This window comes from Notolepis coatsorum (assembly GCF_963971535.1).
Source record: "Notolepis coatsorum genome assembly, chromosome: 18".
NCBI classification, from domain to species: Eukaryota; Metazoa; Chordata; class Actinopteri; order Aulopiformes; family Paralepididae; genus Notolepis; species Notolepis coatsorum.
In genome coordinates this window covers 81,026,294-81,051,126 of record NC_140182.1, presented here as the reverse complement: position 1 = coordinate 81,051,126, position 24,833 = coordinate 81,026,294, and the positions used below count along the sequence as shown (strand labels likewise).

General features: G+C 42.5%; 1 protein-coding gene across 2 annotated transcripts in view; it reads right to left on the bottom strand.

The window, feature by feature from the left end:
- itpr2 (inositol 1,4,5-trisphosphate receptor, type 2) overlaps positions 1 to 24,833 on the bottom strand; it is a 286,031-nt gene that overhangs the window by 192,204 nt on the left and 68,994 nt on the right. For both annotated transcript variants that reach the window (XM_084334286.1, XM_084334287.1), the window contains exons 4-12: positions 21,414 to 21,500; positions 19,843 to 20,001; positions 14,879 to 14,977; positions 14,254 to 14,337; positions 10,454 to 10,600; positions 8,334 to 8,429; positions 5,442 to 5,483; positions 2,439 to 2,590; positions 1,053 to 1,152 (exon numbers count right to left, since the gene is read on the bottom strand). In XM_084334286.1, the coding sequence (XP_084190412.1) occupies positions 1,053 to 1,152; positions 2,439 to 2,590; positions 5,442 to 5,483; positions 8,334 to 8,429; positions 10,454 to 10,600; positions 14,254 to 14,337; positions 14,879 to 14,977; positions 19,843 to 20,001; positions 21,414 to 21,500 (966 nt within the window). The remainder of the gene's footprint in view (positions 1 to 1,052; positions 1,153 to 2,438; positions 2,591 to 5,441; positions 5,484 to 8,333; positions 8,430 to 10,453; positions 10,601 to 14,253; positions 14,338 to 14,878; positions 14,978 to 19,842; positions 20,002 to 21,413; positions 21,501 to 24,833) is intronic.

Sequence of the window (24,833 nt, the reverse complement as noted above, 5' to 3'; positions counted from 1 at the left end):
ATTATCCATTTCCTGATCAGCACACACACACACACATAGGGCCCACGTTATCTGTCAAAAAAGCTCTGATTATCCCAAGACTGGTAAAATAGATTCCTTACCTCAGATCAGATGTTCTCCAAAAAGATTATTCCAATTCCTGATCGCCATTCCAAATATCGATCGCGTTTATTGATCCAACGCTGGGTACTGAAAACACATATTCTCCGCTGTTCTGTGGCTCGGCAATGACTTCGATCGTCTCGGGTTACTTGTCTGACAAGTAAAATGTGGAAGCAGGAGTTTTTTTTCTCCATGTGTTTCATTCAATCCAATCCAAAGGGGTGCAGTACCATCCGGAGAGACGATAGGGGGCGGTATTTTCCCAATGGAGCTCCGAGAGAGTTCCAGTGGTAACGTGAGGCTAGATTGATGAAATATGAATGGAAATCGCTAATTAAATCAAAAACGAGATCTCTCGTCTCTCTGGCACCGAACGGTTGGCATGAACTAACAAGAAATCTCGTCGTTGGCACTCAAAGTGTTATGTGTCTTGCTCAAGGACACTTCGACGCTCTGCCCGGGACTATCAGATGACCACTCTACCTCCTGTGCGTGTGCATGCTGTATTTCACATGTTTGAGCTTACACCAAAAGACACAGAACTTTGTTTTGCAGCGGTTGTGACTGGAGGATGAAGAAAAAGAGGGCGGGCCAGAGATAGGAGCAGAGCAGGACTGTGCACCCGGCAGGCTGGCTATGAGTGAAGGTTGCGTCATAGTTGCAGCCCAAAGCCTCATTATTCTAGCTTTGAGTGTGTGTGCTTACAAGTGTGTTGTGCGTGTGTATGCTGTGTGTGTACCTTTACCATAACATTCTATAAAGACATAAAGAACCTCTGTGAATATTTTAATCCGATGTACGAATATACTGTACTATGTGTGTTTGTTTGTGTGTGTGTGTGTGTGTGTGTGTGTGTGTGTGTGTGTGTGTGTGTGTGTGTGTGTGTGTGTGTGTGTGTGTGTGTGTGTGTGTGTTTGTGCGTGTGTGTGCGTGCATGCGTGTGTAATAACCTTGAGCATGACAGGCCTCTCCTCCTCTGCGTCGATGGGGAAGTTGGTGCTGGTCACCCAGGTGTTGGTGCAGAGATGCCTCAGCCTCACGTAGGAGTTTCTGCACAACGACACGGAAGCATCACTAACGGCAGACGAGACTTTTAAAGCCCCAGTCTGTGGTTTTATTTTCTCCCCACCATATCAATGTGAATAATCTCATATTATGATACATGCTTGTACCAATAGAGAAAGAGTTTGATCTGTAGAAGGAAAATACAATATTTGTAAATCAGAATATACATATTACTAGTGATGCACCGATGTGAAAATTGTGGCCGATACCGATAACCGATATTAATATTGCTGTTCTGGCCGATACAGATATTTACCAATGTCGATATCTCTGTATAGAAAACACTTTTTTATGATAATCAAGTAAAGAGCTATTTTCCAAAACGCATTTTTTTTCTTTTGTAAGTTATTTTCAGAAATGACTGATATTTTGAAACTATTTAAGGCCCAAAATCGGCCCAATCTTGATATCGGACCGATACCGATGTGTAAAAAAAACTGCCATATCGGCCGATATTATATATGCGGCCGATATATCGTGCATCACTACATATTACTCTAGTGTTTACAAACATTACTCAACTAATACAGTTAAAAACTCATATGTACCGGTTGTCTGGTGTTAGTCCTTGTATCAAGAGCTCAGTCATATTTACATGTTGTCTAGTGTTAGTCCTTGTATCAAGAGCTCAGTCATATTTACATGTTGTCTGGTGTTAGTCCTTGTATCAAGAGCTCAGTCACATTTACATGTTGTCTGGTGTTAGTCCTTGTATCAAGAGCTCAGTCAATCAACTAGAGAAAACATCTAATTTTTATTTATTACCATTTGTGGGATCATTTCATTACATCTGGATAACTGATTGGGCCTTTATGGTGTAAGAAAAGAGGAATACCTGCACACCTGACTTTCTGTGACCTTTTGTGACTTGCTGCCTAACTACGTTGCAGGTGCAAAAAGGGAAAACTGTGTCAACTGGAGTGGAAAAAGCAGCTCCATGCAAAAAACGACATTAATGCTGCTGAGACCTGGAACTCCATACCAATTCACATTCGCAATGTTCACATCAAGCAATCAAGTTGTACGTGTTTTAATTGATTTGTTATCCTTACTTTTAATCCGCCTTGTTGTCTTATTGTTATGATTTTATATGCTGTATGTACACTCGGCATGACTGTAAATGAGGGAAAGCTCAGTCGCCTTTTCAAGTTTAAATAAAGGTTGAAAATTAAATGATTAAATGATTAAATGCCAAAATCAGTCAAATCAAGTTAACATGAATGAAATGAATGGAAGGGAAACATGAGGAGTGTTGTTCTCCTGTTACTGACCTGGGCACCAGGCAGTCCGCCCTCTGCATAGTGGTGGCATCCAGCTCAAACAGGGAGGCGATGTCATTACCATGAGGAACAGAGACCAGGGTGTAAGCTATCCTTGCTGCTGCCTGACGCCTCCTCTTGGAGAACACCGTATCTGTCTCGTTCTGCACACACACAGACACAGACACACACATATACATACACACACATACAGACAGACACACACACAAGGACAAAGGATAGAAATAATTCCAATGATGTGGCCATTATCAATAATAATACTCCCCATGCTACTATTTGCAGAGGGGTATAAAAGTATTCATACGGTGCTGGTGAGCGTTGTGGTACAGTCTGCATTTTTCATGTTGCGACCCGCCCCGGGGTTTCAGTGTCTTTCAACACTCAGACACATACATACTGTATGTAAACACTGATGAACGAGGCCTGTATCGTCCGTACAATTAATCATTGAGGATGGAGAGACTCCCTTTGTGGTGCTAACTTTCCACCCTAATGAAAACCACTGAGGCGAGACAAATCTCCATGGCATAAACACTGCACTGCCCTGGAATAGCTTGGCCTGTTGCACTGTGTGAAATGACAGCAGATAATGGCTCGGCATAGAGGGGGTTAATTTCTCACCCTGCTCCCTGCATGTTAATGGTAAGCTCCCCAGAGCTACCTCCATGCCCCAGCCCCCCCCCCCCCTCTCTCTTTTCTCTCCCTCTCTCTCTCTCCTCTGGTGACTCACGCCTCACCAGCTTAGCGAAGCAGAGCAGACAGCACGTCTGCCTCCTCTCCCCTCCCTCTCACAGGGCACCCCCACACCCAGACGTTATGTAAGGGGCCCCCTGTGTGTCTGAGCCTCAGCACGTGCATGAGAGAGAGAGCAGAGAGGGAGAGAGAGAGAGCGGAGAGGGAGGGAGAGAGAGAGCGGGGAGGGAGAGAGAGAGAAGAATAGAGGAGAAAGAGAGAAGATAAATAGAAGATGAGTAGAGGAGAAAGAGAGAGAGATAGGAGGGGGAGAGAGAAGAGAGAGGAGAGAGAGAAGAGGAGAGAGAGGGAGAGATAAAGAGAGAGGGGGAGAGAGAGAAGAGGAGATAGAGAGAGAGGAGAGGAGAAAGAGAGAAGAGGAGAGGAGAAAGAGATAGGAGAGAGAGAAGAGGAGAGAAAGGGAGAGATAAAGAGAGGGGGAGAGAGGAGAGGGAGAGACAGAGGAGAGGAGAAAGAGAGGGAGGGAGAGAGGGATAAGAGGAGAGGGTGAGATAGAAGAGGAGAGGGAGGGGAGAGGAGAGAGAGAAGAGGAGAGGGGAGAGAGATGAGAGAAAGAGAGAGGAGGGGGGATAGATGAGAGATAGAAGAAGAGAGGGAGGAGATAGGACAGGAGAGAGAGATAGCGAAGAGGAGAGGGGGAGTGAGGAGAGAGGAGAGAGAGATAGAGGAGATAAGAGAGGGAGGAAAGAGACAGGAGAGAGAAGAGGAGAGGGAGGGAGAGGGGAGAGAAGAGAGAGAGGAGAGGGAGACAGGAGATAGGGGGGAGAGAGGGAGAGGAAAGAGAGAGGGGGGAGAGAAGAGGAAGAGAGAGAAGAGGAGAGGGAGAGCGAGAGCGAGAGAAGAGGGGGGAGAGAGGAGAGGAGAGAGAAGAGAGAGGGGAGGAGAGAGAGAAAAGGAGAGGGAGAAATAGAGAGAGGAAAGAGGAGAGAGAGAGAAGAGCGATAAGAGGAGAGAAAGAGAAAAGAGAGAAGGAGAGAAGAGGAGAGAGAGAAGAGGAGAGAGAGAAACGATGTGTGTGCGTGCGTTTGTGCGTGTGCGTTTGTGCGTGTGTGTGTGTGCATACGTCTGAGAGAAGTTTGTGTGTGTGTTCCTTGCAGTGGCAGAATACAAATGTGGAAGGTAGCTAAGAACTGAGAGAACTGTCTGGATGCAGACTCAGAGTTGAGTGAGTTTGGCAGACTTTGTGTGCATCTGATTGTGTGCGCGTGCGGGTGTGTGTGGTTTATGTGAGAGAACTGATGGGATTGCGTAACTAGAGCATGGTGAGATAGAAGGGGGTCCGGAGTTTGGCACAGGCAATCTCCCACTGCAGAGACAAACTCTCTCAACTATCCTCATTCTCTTCCTTCCACCCTTCCTTCAATCCTTCCTTCCTCTCTTTCACCTTTTGTCTTCCTCTCCCTCTCCATTATGCATTCAGAATTTTTTTTAAACACATGGTTTTAGTGACTCAGGTGACATCATCGACCGCAGCTACAGTGTCAAACTCCAAACTGTTTTCATTCCTCAGAGCAGCAGATGTCTAGAATTATAAATAGCCCCCCGGACAAATCAGGAAGTATATAAAGATGTGTCTATTAAGAGTAGCAGCTGCAGGGGACCTACTAGCATTAGCTTCATTGTGTCCAGAGAGAGAAAGAGAGAGAGAGAAAGACAGAGAGAGAGAAACAGTAAGAGAGACAGAAAGAGAAACAGTAAGAGAGCGAGAGAGAGACAGAGAGAGAAACAGTAAGAGAGAGACAGAAAGAGAAACAGTAAGAGAGACAGACAGAGAAACAGTGAGAAAGAGAGAAACAGTAAGAGAGAGACAGAGAGAGAAACAGTAAGAGAGAGACAGAAAGAGAAACAGTAAGAGAGACAGACAGAGAAACAGTGAGAAAGAGAGAGAAACAGTAAGAGAGAGACAGAGAGAGAAACAGTAAGAGATAGACAGAAAGAGAAACAGTAAGAGAGAGACAGAAACAGTAAGAGAGAGAGAGAAGCAGTAAGAGAGAGAGAAACAGTATGAGAGAGACAGAGAGAGAAACAGTAAGAGAGAGAGAGAAGCATTAAGAGAGAGAGAGAGAGAAACAGTATGAGAGAGAGAAACAGTATGAGAGAGAGAGAAGCAGTAAGAGAGAGAGAGAGAGAAACAGTATGAGAGAGACAGAGAAACAGTAAGAGAGAGAGAAGCAGTAAGAGAGAGAGAAAAACAGTATGAGAGAGACTACACAATACAGTGGGCCTGTTCCACTCACTCACCTCCCCTTTAGAATCCACGTCATCTCTGAAGTCGGGGTTCACCTACAGAGGAGGTAAAGAGTTATTAACCAACCGTTGTCGATTGAACCACAACAACTATAAATGTAGTTCAGTGTCACTAGTTAAACTGGGAACTAAGTCAATATCTGAGAGACTAGTGATGATATACAGGAAGGGTTGGTTGACAGTGTCCATAACAATGGGAATGCTGCCACCTGCAGCACGTCGACTACAATCTCCTTGGACAGTTTTTTAATAATAATAAAAAAAAATAACAGAAATAACCACAGCAATAGAATAACTACGTAGATGATACATGTGTTGCTCCAGTTGCTGCGGCCATGTTGGTTATTTGAGTTACTCGTGACCACGATCTGTTCACCACATTCACACGGCGACCATTTTGCGGTTATGTCATGCTCAGGATGGGCTCTTTTCCACCCAACCTGAGCATGACATGCAAATTGGCCGCGCTGTGAATATGGTGTGGTGGATGCTGGAGAAAATAATTATCTTGGTCAGATAGCTGGTTGTTACAATTTATTAGGTCAATAGGAGAATTGGCTTAGAGGGGGACGCAATGCACCCCTGGCCGAGGGGGTCACATAATAGTGCCCAGAATCACAGGGGGGTCGGTCTCTGTGTGTGTCTCTCTCTCTCTCTCCAGCACTTGCTGTATCACCGTCAACCCAAAATATCATAGCGTGCGCGCCGGTATTCCGATCTGTGCAATAATATTCAGGGGATATATATTGTCCCGTGGGATTACGCCCCCCTGCGGCTAAATTAATTAGTCTCTCTCTCTCTCTCTCAGACTCACAGGAATTGTGTAAAATTGCCCAAATAGTGAAAGAAATAGCAAAATAGTTCCCCTTTAACACTTTGAGTGCCACTCACGACTAATCTCGTGTTTACAATAGTTATGTTGAAAGCCACTCACGAGATTTCTCGGAATTTTTTATTTTCTTTGCGATCTGAAATCATATTGCATCACGCGAGCCTACCCTAGCCTACCCAAGGGCCGCCGGCGATCAGATGTGAAAAAAGCGCCCCCTATCGTCTCCCAGATGACATCAGGGATTTTGGAATGGACTCAATGAAAATGGATGGGGGGAAAAAAATATTCCAGTCCACATTTTCCAGTCCACTGATGCAGCCGGGGTTACCAGAGTTCATTCTGGATCCTCTGAGCGCCGCGGATCATGAGTTCTACTGTATACACGTTAGATCTATACACTTATCGATTTTTTCGAATGGTGATCAGGAATTGGAATATACCAGTTGGATACCATCTGATGTCAGGTAAGGAATCTATGTTATCAGTGTTAGGATAATCAGACTCGTTTTGATGAAGATATAAGCTTTTTTCTGATATGTGCTCCAGCGGTTTCACTGTAAAATCCATGAGGAAATGAAAACGGCTATTATCAGCGCGCGCCTCGAATGTGCGTGCGTGCACGTATACTATTGATCATCTAGCGTTTATTTGAAAACGATTCATAAATAGGCCGACAAATATCAACGTTCTGGAATATTCCAGTAAAAGGCGATTATCACAGAATGGGCTGTTTTTTACCTCAAAACGGGTGCTTTTCAAAATGCTCTCAAACGGAAATGAAGCGATAAAAAACCAATCTGCCTTGACAGCACTGACTGGAAAATGATTATTTGATAAGCGATGGGCAGATTAGACACATAGCCATAATTTAAAACATAACATTGGCTCCGATGGTGGCATTCAAGCAATAAGTCGTGCGCCCCCTGGTGGCACTGAAAGTGTTAACACATTGGTCGCCAAAATCGCTTTTCAGCATTATTGCCCGCCATGCGTTGACCGCCAACATCGCTGTACAGCGTTTTTGAGATCAATATTAAATTCTTTCGCCATGGCATTCATAATTCATCCACCCAACCCCCGATGCCCTAGCGGGACCCTAGATGGGACTGTAACGGCTCAATACCGCCGCCTGGTGGATGGTCGGGCAAGTTACACTCTCGCAAAAACCGGAAGTGTCATCGGTGCATCGAGGAAATTCCTCCGGCAGTCACATCTAGCTACGGGACTCCTGACAGACACTATAGTACATATGGATTGCTTTCTAAACTTAATAATCTATATGATTTCGGCGTTTATTGCGCCATACAAACCGGAAATGGACCTAGGCGATCGACGTCGAATAATTGGGATCTTTCACCGCCAGTCTCATCGGCCCACGGTAAGAGAACAGTAACATTATTTTCAGCCCGATTGTTTATTCATTTCACTGCAAACCATCTGATCAATATATCAGCCATACTACATAAAGCCGTTACTGATGATCAAGGAATTATAAACGACCCACCCCCCCCCTTTCCTCCACGCATGATGAAGCATAATGTATACCGATCATATACATTTGAATTTTTCAATATAGCGTGTATGGGAAAGAAACGGCAATCGATAATCTATCATATGCGTTTGGGCTTATAACTAGAGTTTTTGGAATTACAGCAGAAAAGATTAAAAACATACTTATATTCTCGAAGGTATTACGGTAACACAACAATGCATGAATGAAAAAGTATAACATTCCCACATCCTGAACGATAGATAATCGATGTTGAATGGGCCATAGTAATGTCAATATAGCAATACAATTGTAAAAGTTATAGCCCTGCAAAGAAGGTAAACATCTCCATATAGGCTTTTAACGGTGGCAGAGAGGGGTATAAGATGGACACAACCCCCGGCGGTCAATGTGTTAAGCTATTTCTTATGCTGATGTAGTATTCTTTTGGGGAGTGAAAAAAAAAACATGCAATATTATTTCACACAGTGATTCTTGGGTCACCGGTGGAATGACTGAGCACAGAGTAACAGTAGAGCAGACGTTTAAACAGAGCAACACCCACTTCAGCGGCGAGGTAGTTCCCGGTAGCCAGGTGTTTGAAACGGAAGAGGCTGTTCCACTGGCCAGCGCCTCCTCTACACGGGTCATAGTGCACAACCTGCCACAGAACAAGGGATCAGACTGGTGTTATACCGTTTTGTTTCCTTCTTGACTTATATATATATATATAATAATAATAATAAATAATAATAATAATAATAATAATAATAATAATAATAATAATAATAATAACTTTGTTTTATATAGCGCCTTTCATGAAACCCAAGGTCGCTTTACATAGGGCAATAACAGATGAGACAAACATGATAGACAGACACACAACATTAAATATAGGAAGCTAGGGGTCAAAGGCCATGTTAAAACTGAGTTTTGAGGAGTTTTTTGAAGCAGTCCAAAGTTGGGGCGTTACGGAGTTCTGCGGGGAGGGAGTTCCAGCCGGTGGGAGCTGCCACACTGAAAGCTCTGTCCCCAAAGGTCCGCAGTCTGGTTTGGCGAATGGAGAGCTGACCGGTGTCTGAGGATCGCAGGGGCCGTGACTGAGTGTAGACTGGTCAGTGAGGTACTGAGGTGCCAGAGCATGGAGGGACTTGTAAGTGAGGAGGGTTTTGTAGGTGATGCAGAATTTGATGGGGAGCCAGTGGAGGTGGATGAGGGTAAGTAAGTAAGTAAGTATTTATAAAGAGGGTGGGGGTGATGTGCTGCCAGGGTTTGGTAATATATCACACTATATATAGTCTACCCATATAACATAGATAGATAGCATGTCTAGCAATAGCGCTGTATATACATTTATATTTACAGCGCATATATATATGTTATGTGTACTATTCACATATACTTACTGTCTGTGGGGTATATTCACATGGTGGTAGGTATATTTACTGTGGTGTTGCGTTCACATTGTGGTGTGAGTGTGGTGTCACTAATTGTTCTTGTAATTGACATTTGTTCTGTGTAAATTAGACACAGGTGTGGTTACGAGGCTCCACGCCCTATATGAACAGACCAGGAGCTTGTCGCTGCCTGTGCTCACACCATGTGTGCTCTTGCTCTATTTTTGCTGCTTGTAGAAACTTTTTATTATTGTATCCTGAACCAAGGAGGCTGGTCTCCACTTTTGTCTTTTGTAAATTAGAACTAGTTGAATAAATATGATTGTTTTTGCTAAAAACGTGTCCGACTTCCATGTGTCCACCACGTTGCAACCAAGGCCTAGGGGAAAACTAGCCATCTCAGCTTGACTGTTGAGGCCTTAGGGCAAGTTGTCAGGCTTGGTTGTAACAATATATAAATGCTAAATGGATTGCATTTATATAGGCCTAGCGCTTTTATCCAAAGAGCTTTACAATTTGTTCCTCACATTTTTACCCATTCACTCACAAATATACACACCGATGGCAAAGGCAACGATGCAAGGTGCCAACCTGCTCAGGGGTTAAGTGTCTTGCTCAAGTAATGGGTATAATCAATATGAGGAACAAATTGTAAAGTGCTTTGGATAAAAGCTGCTATATAAATGCAGCCATTTACAGTTTATTTACCATTTCTATTATTTTTACTGAGACCAGGCTGCAGTGAGACCAGCTGTAGTGAGTGATCACCTCTGACCCAACACACTCTGGTCATCAACATTCTGGCAGGTGATGGAAGGCCATACATACCATTGACCCCCACCGCCAGGACCGTTTCTACCCAGAGGCCGTCCGCCTACTCAACAAAGGAATGACTGAGCTTGCAACATCTATATGCATATAAGCTAAGGGCAATTTTGTTCCCTCATCTTTGGTGTACATAGCTTATATATGTTGTATATGTCACATATTGTACAGTCGAATGTCTGTCGGTGTGCTGGCCTTGCGTTACGTCACATCATGTTATGTATACTGTATATTCCTCTTTACTTACCTTTTTTTTTACTGTATGAAGCACACTCTCAGGGGCTCATACAAGCATTTCACCGTAAAGTATGTGTATTTTATTGTGACAATTAATAAACAAACTTGAACTTGTTACGCGTGTGGTCCTGTTAGAATTGTTAAGATTGTTGTATGGCCTACTGTACCTACAAATAATGCGTTTCTGAATTTGACTTAGGATGGTTTTATGAGTCTCCTGTAGTACCTCTATTTCCCAGAGGGCTTTGGAGCTGGTGGCGGAGGTGGCTGACTGTCTCAATGTGGTCCTGAGGAAGATGTGCTGCTGATTCCTGTACTCATCACAGGTTAGAAACCTCTCCTGCTCTGCGTGGAACAACCTCACCACATCTCCCTGACAGAGAACGGAACATGGAAACAACATTGAACATGGAAACAACACTGGCCAGAGAAGAGAACATGCAAACAACATTGCTATAGGCTGCTGCTTCTGTATATATGCTAACATAAGCAACATTAGTTTAGTTTATTTATTTAGCACATTATAAAAATAAAAAAAACAGTGCTAGGAGGGAACAAAGTTCCACTCTCATCCCATCAATGTCCATAATCATATATGAACGAAATACATGTCAACATGGTCTAGAAAATAAACTCAAAACAAGATCAGAGATATAAGGCAAACACTATAGTGATAGATGTCATGTTCAAAACACATGTAACAGAACATGTAAACAACATTGCTATAAGATGCTGCTTCTGTACGCCAACGTAAATAACATTTCTATAAGCTGCTGCTTCTGTACATGCTAACGTAAATAACATTTCTATAAGCTGCTGCTTCTGTATGCTAACGTAAACAACATTGCTATTGGCTGCTGCTTCTGTATGCAGTACTGTATATCATGTATGTCATAAATGTCATGATATATCTGTATATCTGTATGTTGTGTATGTCATAAATGTCATTATGAATTGAAAATGGGGGACCCTGATGTAAACAAGACGAAAGTCTTTCTCTGGTCTGCATCCCCTTAACTCTTCCGTGGCCAACCACGTTTATATACGTTATTGAGCACCAACGGTTAACACATCGACTGCCAGCTATTAGCCTCATCCTGTAGTAGCTACCGCCACCGCTGTAAACGATGGGAGTCGCTCATCTTGTTTGCAGAGCTATAACTATTTAAATATTATAGCTATGGATGCAATACTATGGCCCATTTGACATCGAGCATCTATTGTTCAAGATGTGAAAAAGGAATATTTTTTCCATCCATACATACCCGTTTTATACCGTGGTGAATATAAGTATGGTTTTAGAGCGGTTTAGGGTAATTCCTGGGAGGCTAGTAATAGGCCGTGCCGCATATTATACTTAATCCATTGGCATTTCGTCCCTATACACGCTACAATAAAAAATTCAAATGCATACGATCGGTATATTATGTTCCATCATGCATGCATGAAAGGGGGGGGGGGGGGGGGGGGGGGGGGCGTTTCTGATTAATTGATTGTCAATAACGGCATTCGTTAGTACAACAGCATACGCTGATCAGGGCGATGGCTATGAAAACAAGGCACAACCAAGCTGAAATGTACGTTAAATTGCTCTTACCTGTGGCCAATGAGATTCCAAAAAGAATATTCCAATTATTTGATTGCCATCTGCTAGATCGTATGTCCATTTGGGCCATGACATAACCCCCCACAGCATAATGAATCGGAAACTATTCAATGCGATCGGGTGAAGCTCTTGATCCACGTTACTAGAAATGTCCGCCCGGAGGAATTTCAATGACACACAGAGAGATACACAGAGTCTCAAAGGGGGTGCAACATCGGCCGCATACCACCAAGCGGCGGTATTGGACCTTTGCGATCTCAGACTCATTCCCTATGGTAACACAGCCTTCCTGGATGATTTTTGAATGGAAATAGCGAATAAAAGAAATGACGATCAAATAACGAGTATACTCGTTGGTGGTGTCCAACGATTGGCGGCCAATAACGAGTATACTCGTCGTTGGCGGGGAATGAGTTAATGGCCAAAAACGTATATATACACGTTTAGTTACGTTTTTGGATCGTTTTCCCTTTTTTTGGATTTTAATATCCTATTCAATGTCAGGGACCTGTATGTTGCCGTTAAAAGGCATACTGGGACTCCGAAGGTGCAGTACCAGCCAGATCCTGCTAGTAGGCAGTATCGAGAGTGCAGTAAACCCTGTTCCAGACCGGGTGCTACTTTTAACCCGCTCCGGGCGGACTTTTCTAGTAATGGGAAACCTAGGGCTTCACCCGATCCCATTGAATAGTTTTCGGGACCCCCGATCCATATGTTGTGGTGGGTTATGTCGTGGGCCAGATGGACATAGGATGGACATAGGATGGACCAGATGGCGATCAAATAATTGGAATATTCTTTTTGGAATACCACCGACCACAGATAAGGACAATCTGATGTAAATTACAGCTCGATCGTGCAAGGTTATCATACCCATCCCCCTGATCGGCATGTGTTGTGGTAATAACAAAACGACCCCCCCCCCCCCCCTTTCATGCATTCATGATGAAACATAATACCTATTATATAGATTTGATTTGGAAATAGTAGCGTGTCCAGGGACGAAACGCCAATGGTTTTAGTAGAATTCATGCTGCGCCCTATAACCAGCCTCCCAGGAATTAGCCCGGATCATTCCGAAATTATAAATATATTCACCACGGGATAGCGCGTGAACGTATTCATGAACAAATTAATTATTTTTTGCATCTTGAACGGAAGATAGTTACTGTCAAATGACCATGGTATTGTATCTATAATATAAAATATAGATTTAGCTCTACAAACAAGGAAACCTGGCCCAGCTAGAGCTAGATGGGGAAATCGAATGGCCGCGAATGTGTTAACAATTGTGTGTATTGAGCCATACTGTATTGTACCCATTCTACAATCTGTTAATAAAGTTTTCAATCAATCAATCAATCAATATGCTAACGTAAACAACATTGCTATAGGCTGCTGCTTCTGTATGCTACCGTAAACAACATTGCTATTGGCTGTTTGCATTTCTGTACATGCTAACCAGAGAACATGCAAACAACGGGACAGTCTGAACTAAAGACAGGGTCTGAACAGGGACAGTCTGAACTAAAGACAGGGTCTTGATTGATTGATTGATTGAATTGATTGATTGATTGATTGATTGATTGATTGAAAACTTTATTAACAGATTGCAGAATGGGTACAATACAGTACAGCTCAATACACACAATTGTTAAGGGGATGCAGACCAGAGAAAGACTTTCGTCTTGTTTACATCAGGGTCCCCCATTTTCAATTCATCAGGACATATATGACATACATGACATACAGATAGTCAGTACTGCTACATCTATACATTTATGACATACCAGATTTGCAAATACAGTACTGTTTGTGATACAGAAGGAGTCAAGAAAAGGGAGTATATACATTTGACGTAGAAACTGTACATTGGAGGAGGTTGGGTGGGGGGGGTTGGGTACATTGGGATATTGACAACCATACTGGGTAATTTACATTGGAGGTGGTTGGGGGGGGGGGGGGGGGGGAGACACACTGTATAAACAAGCAAAACTGTACATTGAGGGGGGGGGGGGGAGGAGACACTGTACAAACAAACAAAATTGTACATTGGACTATTGACAAAACCATACTAGGTAAATGACTGTACATTGGAGGGGGTTGGGTTAGGATATTTACAGGGGTCTGAACAGGGACAGTCTGAACTAAAGACAGGGTATGAACAGGGACAGTCTGAACTAAAGACAGGGTCTGAACAGGGACAGTCTGAACTAAAGACAGGGTCTGAACAGGGACAGTCTGAACTAAAGACAGGGTGTAAACGGGGACAGTCTGAACTAAAGACAGGGTCTGAACAGGGACAGTCTGAACTAAAGACAGGGTGTAAACGGGGACAGTCTGAACTAAAGACAGGGTCTGAACGGGGACAGTCTGAACTAAAGACAGGGTCTGAACAGGGACAGTAGCGAGGCTCTCACCCCCTTCAGCACATCTTCTCTGTAGTCGCTGAACTTCATGAACAGGGTGACCTTCCAGCTGGTGGTGCAGTTGACAGCGTTCACCTACAGCATCACACACACACACACACCACAGATACACACACAGATACACATACACCACGGATACACACACAGCATCACACACACCAAGGATACACACACAGCATCACACACCACAGATACACATACAGCATCGTTATCACAAGCTTTTTAAATACATTTTATAGGCTATCTTTTTATTTTTACATAATAATAACAACAACAACAACAACAACAACAACAACAACAACAACAACAACAACAACAACAACAACAACACTACCAACAATATTATTAGCATCATTATCATCATCATGTAAATAATAACAATACTATCAACTACATTATTGTTATTAACAACAACATTATATTTGTTATTATTATAATAATAATAATAATAATAATAATAATAATAATAATAATAATAATAATAATAATAATAATAATAATAATAATAATAATAATAATAATAATAATAATAATAATAATAATAATGACAATGACAATAATAACAATAACAATAATAATACTACATCATGAAATGGAATAAATGAGTGAGCCTAACCTCCTTGCAGCCTGGGTTGTCTAGCAGCTCTATGTTACTGGCATGGAGCGGCTGCCCTGCGTTCACTGGCATCAGAACCACCTTGTCTCCGACCACCACCTACAACCCAACGAGAGGCGTTTTAGACGCAGGACACACCGGCCTGTGAAGCTGAGGCTGAGAAACCAACACGGTTCAAACAGGAAAGACACAAAGCCAAAGGATATTCCCATGCAAGGGGTCTGTTTTAGGTCAGCATAGAGCTAAAATCATTAATTATGGAAAGGTGGGTGAGCTATGGGCAACAAGAGTAGGCTGGGGAACATTGGAGTCAAACAAGGAAACTATAAAAGAAGGAAGGGTCATTACACAAGCGTTCTATGCTTTGCTTGGTGCCAGTTGTAGTATTGACACCTATGGGAGATGCATGGAGAAGCAAAATATACAAGCTATCTGAGGAAATATACACCAACCAGGCAACCAATATAACAAAGTATAACTAGTTAACAACAACATGACAAATTGCAGATGATTCTGATATCCGAGGTAATAACCTGTTTAAATGGCGATACCATTTAACTCAATGTCGGCCCAACTGAAGGTTTTCACACTTGGCACCAATGTGCGTTCACACGCTACACAGTGACGTGATGACCCTTCCTTCTCTTTTTCCTTGAGTCAAACAAGGAAGTGATTGAGGTGTTCACAGCACACACATTCATAGAGGGTGGGCCAACATGAAAGCAACATACAGTGGTAGTAGGATAACAGAATGTGTAAGCCACCTATTATTATATCAACCTTCATAAAACACATGCTGTCAAGTCATATTCAACTTTCTATATTTCCTATTACGAGATTAAGCAGCCACAAACATGACAATTTTCTCAATTTTTTTTTTTACAAAAACAGTCCATTCCACTTATACAGCATTGCTCTCATCTATTATGTTGCGTATCAACTACGAGCAGCTACGAGCAGCTAATATCAGGGAGGATTAACTAATGGCTGGATGTTTTTAGTGCCCAGACTGTCTACATGCAACGCTAGTGTGCAACCATGCTTTTTTGGAAAATTAGATTCCGTGTCCAACCTAAAAACACACAAACGGCATGCACAATCAAGAGCAATACCTTCAACCATAGGATGCTAAAGCAAAGGGAAGGACAAAACCAGAAATGTTAATCGAACAGGTAAAAACACTCATTTGATATTAAACTGTAGATTAAATTAAATAAATAAATGGTGCATTTATATAGTGCTTTTATCCTAAGTGTTTCACAATTTTGTTCCTCACATTCACCCATTCACTCACACACCAACAGCAGAGGCAACAATGCAAGGTGCCGACCTGCTCATCGGGAGCAATTAGGGGTTAATTAGGGGTCTTGCTCAAGGACACTTCGACACGCTGCCCGGGAATCGAACCGGGAACCTTTCCATTTCCAGACGACTGCTCTACCCCCTGAGCCATTGTCGCCCCTACTGTAGTAAACTGTACCAAAACGTAGACTACATAGCAAATCCTGTTGTACTTGTATTTGTTGCACTTGTATGTTATACTTACATGCATACTTGTGTTACAGCATATAAAGCTGTGGAACAGCCTCCCCCCAACATAAGGTGCGCTCCCTCCCAGTCTGCCTTTAAATCCAGGTTAAAAACCTACCCGTTTACCCAGCAGGCCTTTTAGATTTTAACCTCTTAAAAGGCACCCCCAAAATTGGCCATTTTAGTTTTCGTTTTTGACGACTGCATACTTAAAACCAAAATACTGTACTTTATACGTATACCACATGCATGAGCCTGGTCTCTTTTGAAAGATGACATTCTGTAGTTTCTGATACAATAAGGAAAACTCACCTTTAGTGCTAATGAAATAGAGTAACATAGGTCTGAACTTGAGTTGTAGAAAAACTTTGTTCTGTAGTAGTTAGTATTCCAGAAGTAGTATTTCCTCAGAGATCCATAGCCTGAAGTCTTATGTAGTACATGTCCAAATTTGATAAAGATCCGTTCAGAAATGAGTGATTTTGGTAAACTGTGTACAAAAGAAAACGCAGTTTTCTCATAGACTTCAATTCATTCTGTGTTTTTTCTCTTCCTGTTTTCGCTCATGACTTTTCACCTAGATCCCCAATTCGTACATCCCCAGATCGGGTATCACTGGAAAGCCAAACTCATTGGCTACAACCCTGTCCAATCATTTCCGAGATCGCCAAATGATTGACGGAACTAGAGCCCCAAGAGTCGGGAGTGGTATTTGCGCAATACCGTGTACTTTGCGCAAGCCTCAAATATCGGTATGTAACTTGAGAACCGCTGAACGGATTTTGTCACCTGAAAGGGCTATCAACAGGCAACAAATGGGGCTTTAATTTGATATATATATTGTATTACAAAATATGCACACCCGAACCAAAGTGCCGGTGGGCAAATCGTCCTCAAGAGGGTAAGAGGGACTGGACTTTTTTAGCCTGGATAGTCTGCCCTCACACCTACACTGTTTCATGTTGTGTACTATTTTTCTATTTATTATCTTTTAATCTTACTTGTTGTTATATTTGTCATATTTGTATTGCTTTCTTTACCATGTTTTTTTATTTTCTTTTAATGTGCTTTACAAATAAAAACGTACTTACTTATTACAGATTTACAGGTAGTGGCATTAATTTGTCATGTTGTATTCAGGGTGATTCAGAGGGATGACCTGAGATTCATGCTTTTCTCTCTGCTTGACCTGAAAGTTGTCTGACTGCCTGACTGCGTGTCACTGTGGAGCGTTCTGAGCAGAATGGAGAACATGACAGAGCTACACACAGTGAGCTGCTTGATAGATGGCTCACTGTGGAGCGCTCTGAGAACATGACAGAGCTACAGTACACACACAGTGAGCTGCTTGATAGATGGCTCACTGTGGAGCGCTCTGAGAACATGACAGAGCTACACACAGTGAGCTGCTTGATAGATGGCTCACTCTAATCTGATATATCGTGGCCCGGTGGCAAGAGACTGTAGTGCAACACGTTTTGACCCAAGAAAGTAGATTTTTCTTAACACTTTCAGTGCCAGCAGGGGGCGCACGATTTAGCGCTTGAGTGAATAGAGATTCAATGAGAGGGCGATCACATTTGCAAACGCATAAACTATATCTTAAATTATGGCTATGTGTCCCGTCGCTTATCAATAACTTGTTTGCAGTCAACATTGTCGAAACGGATTTTTTTTTAATCAGTACATTTCTGTTTTATACCATTTTGAAAAACATTCGTTTTTGGAAACTTTCAGAAAAAAAATAGATTCTGCAGGAATCGCCCTTTAGTGGAATACACAAAACACGTTGTAATTTTTCAGCCTATTTATGAATCGTTTTCAAATAAACGCTAAATCGATAGTATATGTGTACTTATGCACGCTAGAGAAGCGGGCTGAAAAATCGATTATCCATTTCCTGATCAGCACACACACACACACACATATGGGACACGCTGAGATATAGGTGAAAAAAAACTCTGATTATCCCAAGACTGGTCAAATAGATTCCTTACCTCAGATCAGATGTTCTCCAAAAAGATTATTCCAATTCCTGATCACCATTCCAAATATCGATCGCATTTATTGATCCAACGCTGGGTACTGGAAACACATATTCCACGCTGTTCTGAGGCTCGGCAATTAATGCAATCGGCTCGGGTTACATGCCTGATAAGTAAAATGTGGATTCCGGATTCTTTTTTTCCCATCCATTTCATTCAGTCCAATCCAATGGGTGCAATACCATCCGGAGAGACGATAGGGGGGCGGTATTTTCCCTGTTCGAGCTCAGAGAGAGCTCCAATGGTAACGTGAGGCTAGATTGATGAAAGATTTATGGAAATAGCTAATAAAGAAAATAACGATTAAATAACGCATGGCATGAAATAACGAGATTTCTCGTGGCTGGCACTTAAAGTGTTAAGATAAAAGGTTGTAGAGCACCGGGATGCTTTGAAGCTTTAGCCACTGCTCTGCCATGTTAGAAGAGGAATATTTATGTACGGATCAGTAGGGAACCGAGGAAGAGCAGAAATGTGATTGGCTGTGGACGGACTATGACATAAACGTCGTAATATTGTCAGTTTGCCAGGCCACTCGCACTATGAATGGACTTCTGGTGACTGGTCGATGAGATGCTCCCTGTCTCCATGCAGACAAAGTCCCAGAGCAGACAAAGTCCCAGAGCAGACAAAGTCTCAGAGCAAATTGCCCAAATTGCATTTCTGCCGTTTTCTGCCTATTCAATTTATTTTTATAATAAGGTGCAAGGTTGCTGACACTGTGCTGCACAGCCGATGTTGATTTGATTGATTGAGAAGGGAGGGCTGTTCCAAATGCTCCTCTACTTAGAACCCTATAGAGTGCCGACCTTAAGAACTCTGAAATAATGTCAGTCAAGTCCATGAGGGCTCAGTCTGTAGTCTTGAGACATTGGGATTTATAGTTGTGATTAACACAAAACTTCCTCTGCTTATCCAGGAGTCCCTGGAGATACTGGGACCCATTTCTGCCAATAACTCCCAACGACCTTTACAATTATTGCCCTATAAACACCAAACTTTTATTCATTTATTTAAAACAGGCTAGTCTCACTGAGATTCTGACTATTTTTTTCCAAGACCGACCTGGCCACGAAAGCAGCTGAAAAGTTTCAGTTGGCGAGTTAACCCGACTTTTCTCGTGACTGGCGCTGAATGAGTTAATATGTACTATGTAATATGTATTACACTGCGATATTACTGTGGATTTGATTATCGGGAGGGAGGGAGAGAGGGAGAGAGAGAGGTATATGATGGTAGGTGCGTTGTCATTGATAGAATGGTAAAAACCCGTCACAGATCCGTAATGAAGACCTAACTGAAGATGAAGCAGCACTGACGCCAATGCGCTTCAGTGAATCTTTTCCAAGGTTGTGCCACTCCTCCCGTCGGTCGCTAAGGGGTACGTACGTTATCTCCCTCGCTGCGGAGCTTCCAGAAGGGCTGGATGTAGAACCAGGAGCCCTCATTTCCAGCCGCGTCCAGAGAGACCCGCATGGCGTTCTTCTCCAGTAAGGCGGGCAGGCGCTTGTTTACCGTCAGGTACTTATTACTCTTTATATGTAGCAGCTGAAATAGAAAACCAAAGAGGGTGATTGCAACATCGCCAGCGGTGCTGTGTCACACTATAAGTGACGTCCATATAGAAAAAAACAAATCTATTGTTTTTATACTTTGTGACCATCTCAAGATGTTGATGTTTTGAGTATACAGTTTATTTTTCTCATAGTTTTATAATAAGATTTAATTTGATTGCCTATATTGTATTTCATCTATTACTGCCAATACCTGTACCTCCCCTCCCCCATGGAGCTATGACGCCCACATTTCTCCAAGGGGATCAATAAAGGAAGATATTATCTCATCATACTTTGCTTGGTTTAGAACTGGCCTCCATTTTCATTCAGACTGACCTTGGCTAGGGATGTCCGTACACAACACATAGCCCATCGTATTACTTTATCAGGCAAAGAGATACATAATCCCCCACCATGTATAAACTTGGCCCCGGAGCTTGCAGACAAAGTCATGTATACTGAGGGAGTAACTCATCGGAGCAGGGGTGACCACACGCTTTGAAGGTATGTTACGAACAGCAGTAGAAGCCACAGCCAGAGATGTCCTATCATCGATGAAACCACCTGTTACACTCACTACAGTAATGTACATTGCCAGGTATAGATGTACTGCGTGTACGGTACTATGTGTGCTTTTCATTAAGTCAATAAAGCGGTTGGGCAACGTTAAGTCTGTTGTGAGGACGGTGACATAGCCTTGGCGACCATATGAAAACATAAACAACAGTTCTCGACTCGCAGCAAACCAAGTTGAGTTGCTTCTACACTATGAACCCTCTAGACCCCTTAGGTCATCAGGGACTGGTCTGCTAACTGTTCCTAGGACCAAGACGTAGTGAAGCCGCATTCTGCTACTATGCCACACATAGCTGGAATACACTGCCAGAGGATTTTAGATCTGCCCCAACTCTGCCTATTTTTTTTTTTTGCCTATAACTTTTTTGCACTTTACTGCCCTTTTCTTTTTTGCTTGTTTTAATGCGCTGAAAGTCTATTGTGAGAATGTACCGCTATACTGTACCCTTCTGTGTTCCTTTTATATATTTTTTCATTCCAGATAATCACAATTTTTTATGCTGTGCCTTCTTTTTGTCGTTTTTTTTATACAGCACTTTGGATTGCCTCAGTGAAATGTGCTTTATAAATAAATGTGACTTTGTCTAATGTCTAGTGTCTAATGTCCTTTGTGTTGATTATAGTGTTTATTATTTTTACTCTATATTATATTATATATTTTGTATTTGGTTATTTGTACTCAAGTTTTAAGTCTGTATTTGTTATTTTTATTGTCTTGTCATTATTATTATTATTGTTGATGTCAATGTGGTGTTTGTTGTTGTATATTAAACAAATAAATGTGAAAAAAATAAATGTGACTTGACCAAAGACTACAAGCACTAGTACCTGGACGACGTTACTGTATTTGACGATCTCCCCCAGGAGCTTCTTGTTCTCAGATTCATTCTGCTTCTGCTCCAGTTCTGCTGCATGCTGGGTAAAAACAAAGAGGGAAAGGAAAAAAAGAGTAATTGAGATGCAAATTCAAGATGTTGTTTATTAAGAGTAAAAAGAGCTCCACACGGCATCTTCTTCACATGCAATTAGAACACATTGAGAGCAACGTATCGGCACAAGGACCTTGGTCGGGTTCCCAAAACCTTGTTCTAAAATAAATAATACATTAGATTCAAATTCATTGTTATTATACAGCACAAGTACAGTACAGAAGTCTGGCATCCAACCAGAGTGCAAATGTAACAGTAAAGTGCAATAGTAATATACAATGCACAGGTGATTAAACTGGGTATAAAATATATAAATTAGTACTACTGAGTAATAGTGCTAATCAGATGTATAGAGTTGTAGTAAGTAAGGGGTGTAAGATATGTACAGATATAGTATCTACAGATATGTAAAAAGGATTATGGATGGATGGTATGGATTGATATATATATATATATGGTAAGAATTAATACATATATATTAGTGCTGTCAATCGATTAAAATATTTAACTCGCGATTAATCGCAAATTAATCGCATTTTTTATTCTTTTTCTTTTTCTACCTTAAACGGATCTTTTTCAAGTTCCAAGTTTTAATACTCTTATCAACATGCAAGTCAACACATGCTTGCTTTATGCAGCCATTTAACACAAAAGGATGACCCTCATGCATTGCAAATTTGCATCAAATTCAAAACAGAGTGATGCACAAAATAACTTAAAAGAAAATAATAATTTAAAACAATGAATAAAGTGTGCTACATACATCCAAGAACAAATTAAAACGTTCGCCAACTGGCTATATTCCAACTTCAAACAACCAATGCCACTTCGGTCCGGTTCATTTGTTCATCATCCACCTGAGGGCTTCATCACTGTTCAGTTCAGTTCAGTTCAGAGTTTTTATTTGCCACATGGAATAATACAATCATAGTTTCTTCATTAAAAAATCATAAATAGCCATTCCATGGACAAAATGACTGTTCTACTCCCCTCGAGTTCTCCCTGCGGGCTGCGGTAATTACATCCAAATGTTTCCAAAAATGCAGCTTTGCAGACGCATTGGGAACTTTCAAAAGCTCTCCCTTTCCCTAATTCCATATCTGTTAACTTATCCATCGCGACTCAGAGAGACACGAGTCTCTGACTCTCTGATCTGTGATGACAGCTGGCGCAAAACTGAAACAGAAACAGAAACTTAAGGTTATCCTATAACCCTAGTTATATGAGTATAGCGAGCGCGTAATAAAATTAAAAAAGAGGGCGCTGCCCGGCCGAGCCCGAATGATTTATTTAAAAACAAAGCCCTACCCAGCCCGAACCCGTCGGGTCGGGTAGGGCCCCGTCGGGCTCGGGCAGGGTTGCAGTGCACTAGTTGCAATGACTCGCTTGAATGAAGTTAACTTTTCACCTGGATAACATCAACCTGCAGCCGACCAGTGGGAGGCATAGTCTAGCAACGTTCGAGACAGGGGAGGGGAGAATTGAAGGAAGGATTGGCGAGGCGAAATTGGGATGGGAGAATAGATTTTATTTTATTTTTAATAGAGTTCCCTGGTCCCACGCCATATTTGGATAGGTGGGTCACGGGATTTCCCCGGCCATAGAATACGTCACTGGGCTCGTTTCTATTGGCAATGAGACTTCCGTGAGTTCTTTCAGGCTCCATACTACGGACCACTGTCATTGTCAAGGTTGGGTGATGCGATGCGTTGGAAACCGTTTGTTTTCTGCTCTGCTCTCTATTTGAATGTGTATTGGGCTTTTGGTCACGTGGCTCAATGTTTATAATATATATCTCTTCAATTGTTACTCACATGGAAGGTCTCTCTGGGGGATTCCCTGCCTTCCCTCTTGTATACAGAGCGGTGTTGACAGGTTTTTTTTCCCTCGGACGAGTCATATGGGACCCATATCTGTGTCTTGTTTGGCCGGCTTCCTGCCGCTCGTCCCAGACGCGTGAATATTAAAGGCAACCAACTTGTGTTCAGCTTTTCTCTGATTGGCCACGACCCCACGCCGCTAGCCCGCCCCCTTTTGCCGCGAGTGCGGCAGGAACCTTCAAGTTCCCTGGTGCAAAATAAATCTGGTAGTTCGTTTATGACGTTAATTAATAATAAACACTGTTAGGACTCTTAATAATAAACACTGTTAGGACTATCTGACTCTTAATAATAAACACTGTTACAGTGTTAGGACTATCTCGATTCACGCGTCACTACTGTAACTAGAAACTCTGGGTGTCACTGTAGATCAGTGTGGAACTGTAAGCTGTAACGTTATGCGTTATTTCGCGTTTTTAACGTCATAAACCAACGCACAACCAGATTCACTCGTCACTGTACATCAGTGGAGGCTGCTTGCTGAAGCGCCAGCGGGGCGATGCGGTGGTTTGTCCCCGGCTTCCGTGCGCCGCCGCCGGCTTGACTCGGTCCAGCTCCAGCAGCAGCGGCCGTGCTCCGTTGTACTAGAAGCCCTTCAATGACAGAGCTCTCATATTTTGCCAATGCATAAACTATATCTTAAATTATGGCTATGTGTCTAATATGGCTGTCGCTTATCAATGACTTCGCGACAGCCATATTAGACACATAGCCATAATTTAAGATATAGTTTATGCATTCGCAAATATGAGAGCTCTGTCATTGAAGTGGGTGGTGGCAGTGTAACAGCGTTCACCCTGATGTAAAGTAGCGATTTTTATTGTTTTGTCATGACAAACCAATTACATAAGCTGGCTCTCATATTTGCGAATACAACAGCGTTCACCCTGATGTAAACAAAACAAGTCATTGGGAAGCGGCGCAACTCTCTGCCGCGCGGTCACGTGGCCGTGTGGCCAATCAGAGAAACGCTGAACGAAAGGCTGAACACAAGTTCGTTGCCTTTAATATTCACGCGTCCCAGACGGCATGGAGGGAACGTTGTCTGGTTTTCTTATTAGAATTACCATTGATGTGTTTTTTGGTTCTCGACGTGTACATAGCGCTGGCCCTGGGTGCTTTCGGTGTGGAACCACGTCATGGGCTGGCGCGCCTTGGTTGCCCATTCATAGAAACTGCGTTTTTTATGCAAGTGACTGGAAAGGAGATTTTATCTCTACCGAGCGCCAGTGTACTAGGTTAGACTCGACGACTCACATTCATCTCCGGGGGGAGATGACGGAGTAGATCAAAGCATTGGCAGAGGGGTCTCACGCCCATGGGGTGGGCCACCAGGTGCAGTGCATTCACGTACTGACCATCTTGGTGGCGCCCTCTGTGATGTTTTGGATCGACACGCGTACCTACCCCCCTCTTAGGACTGGGGATGGCGGCGTGAC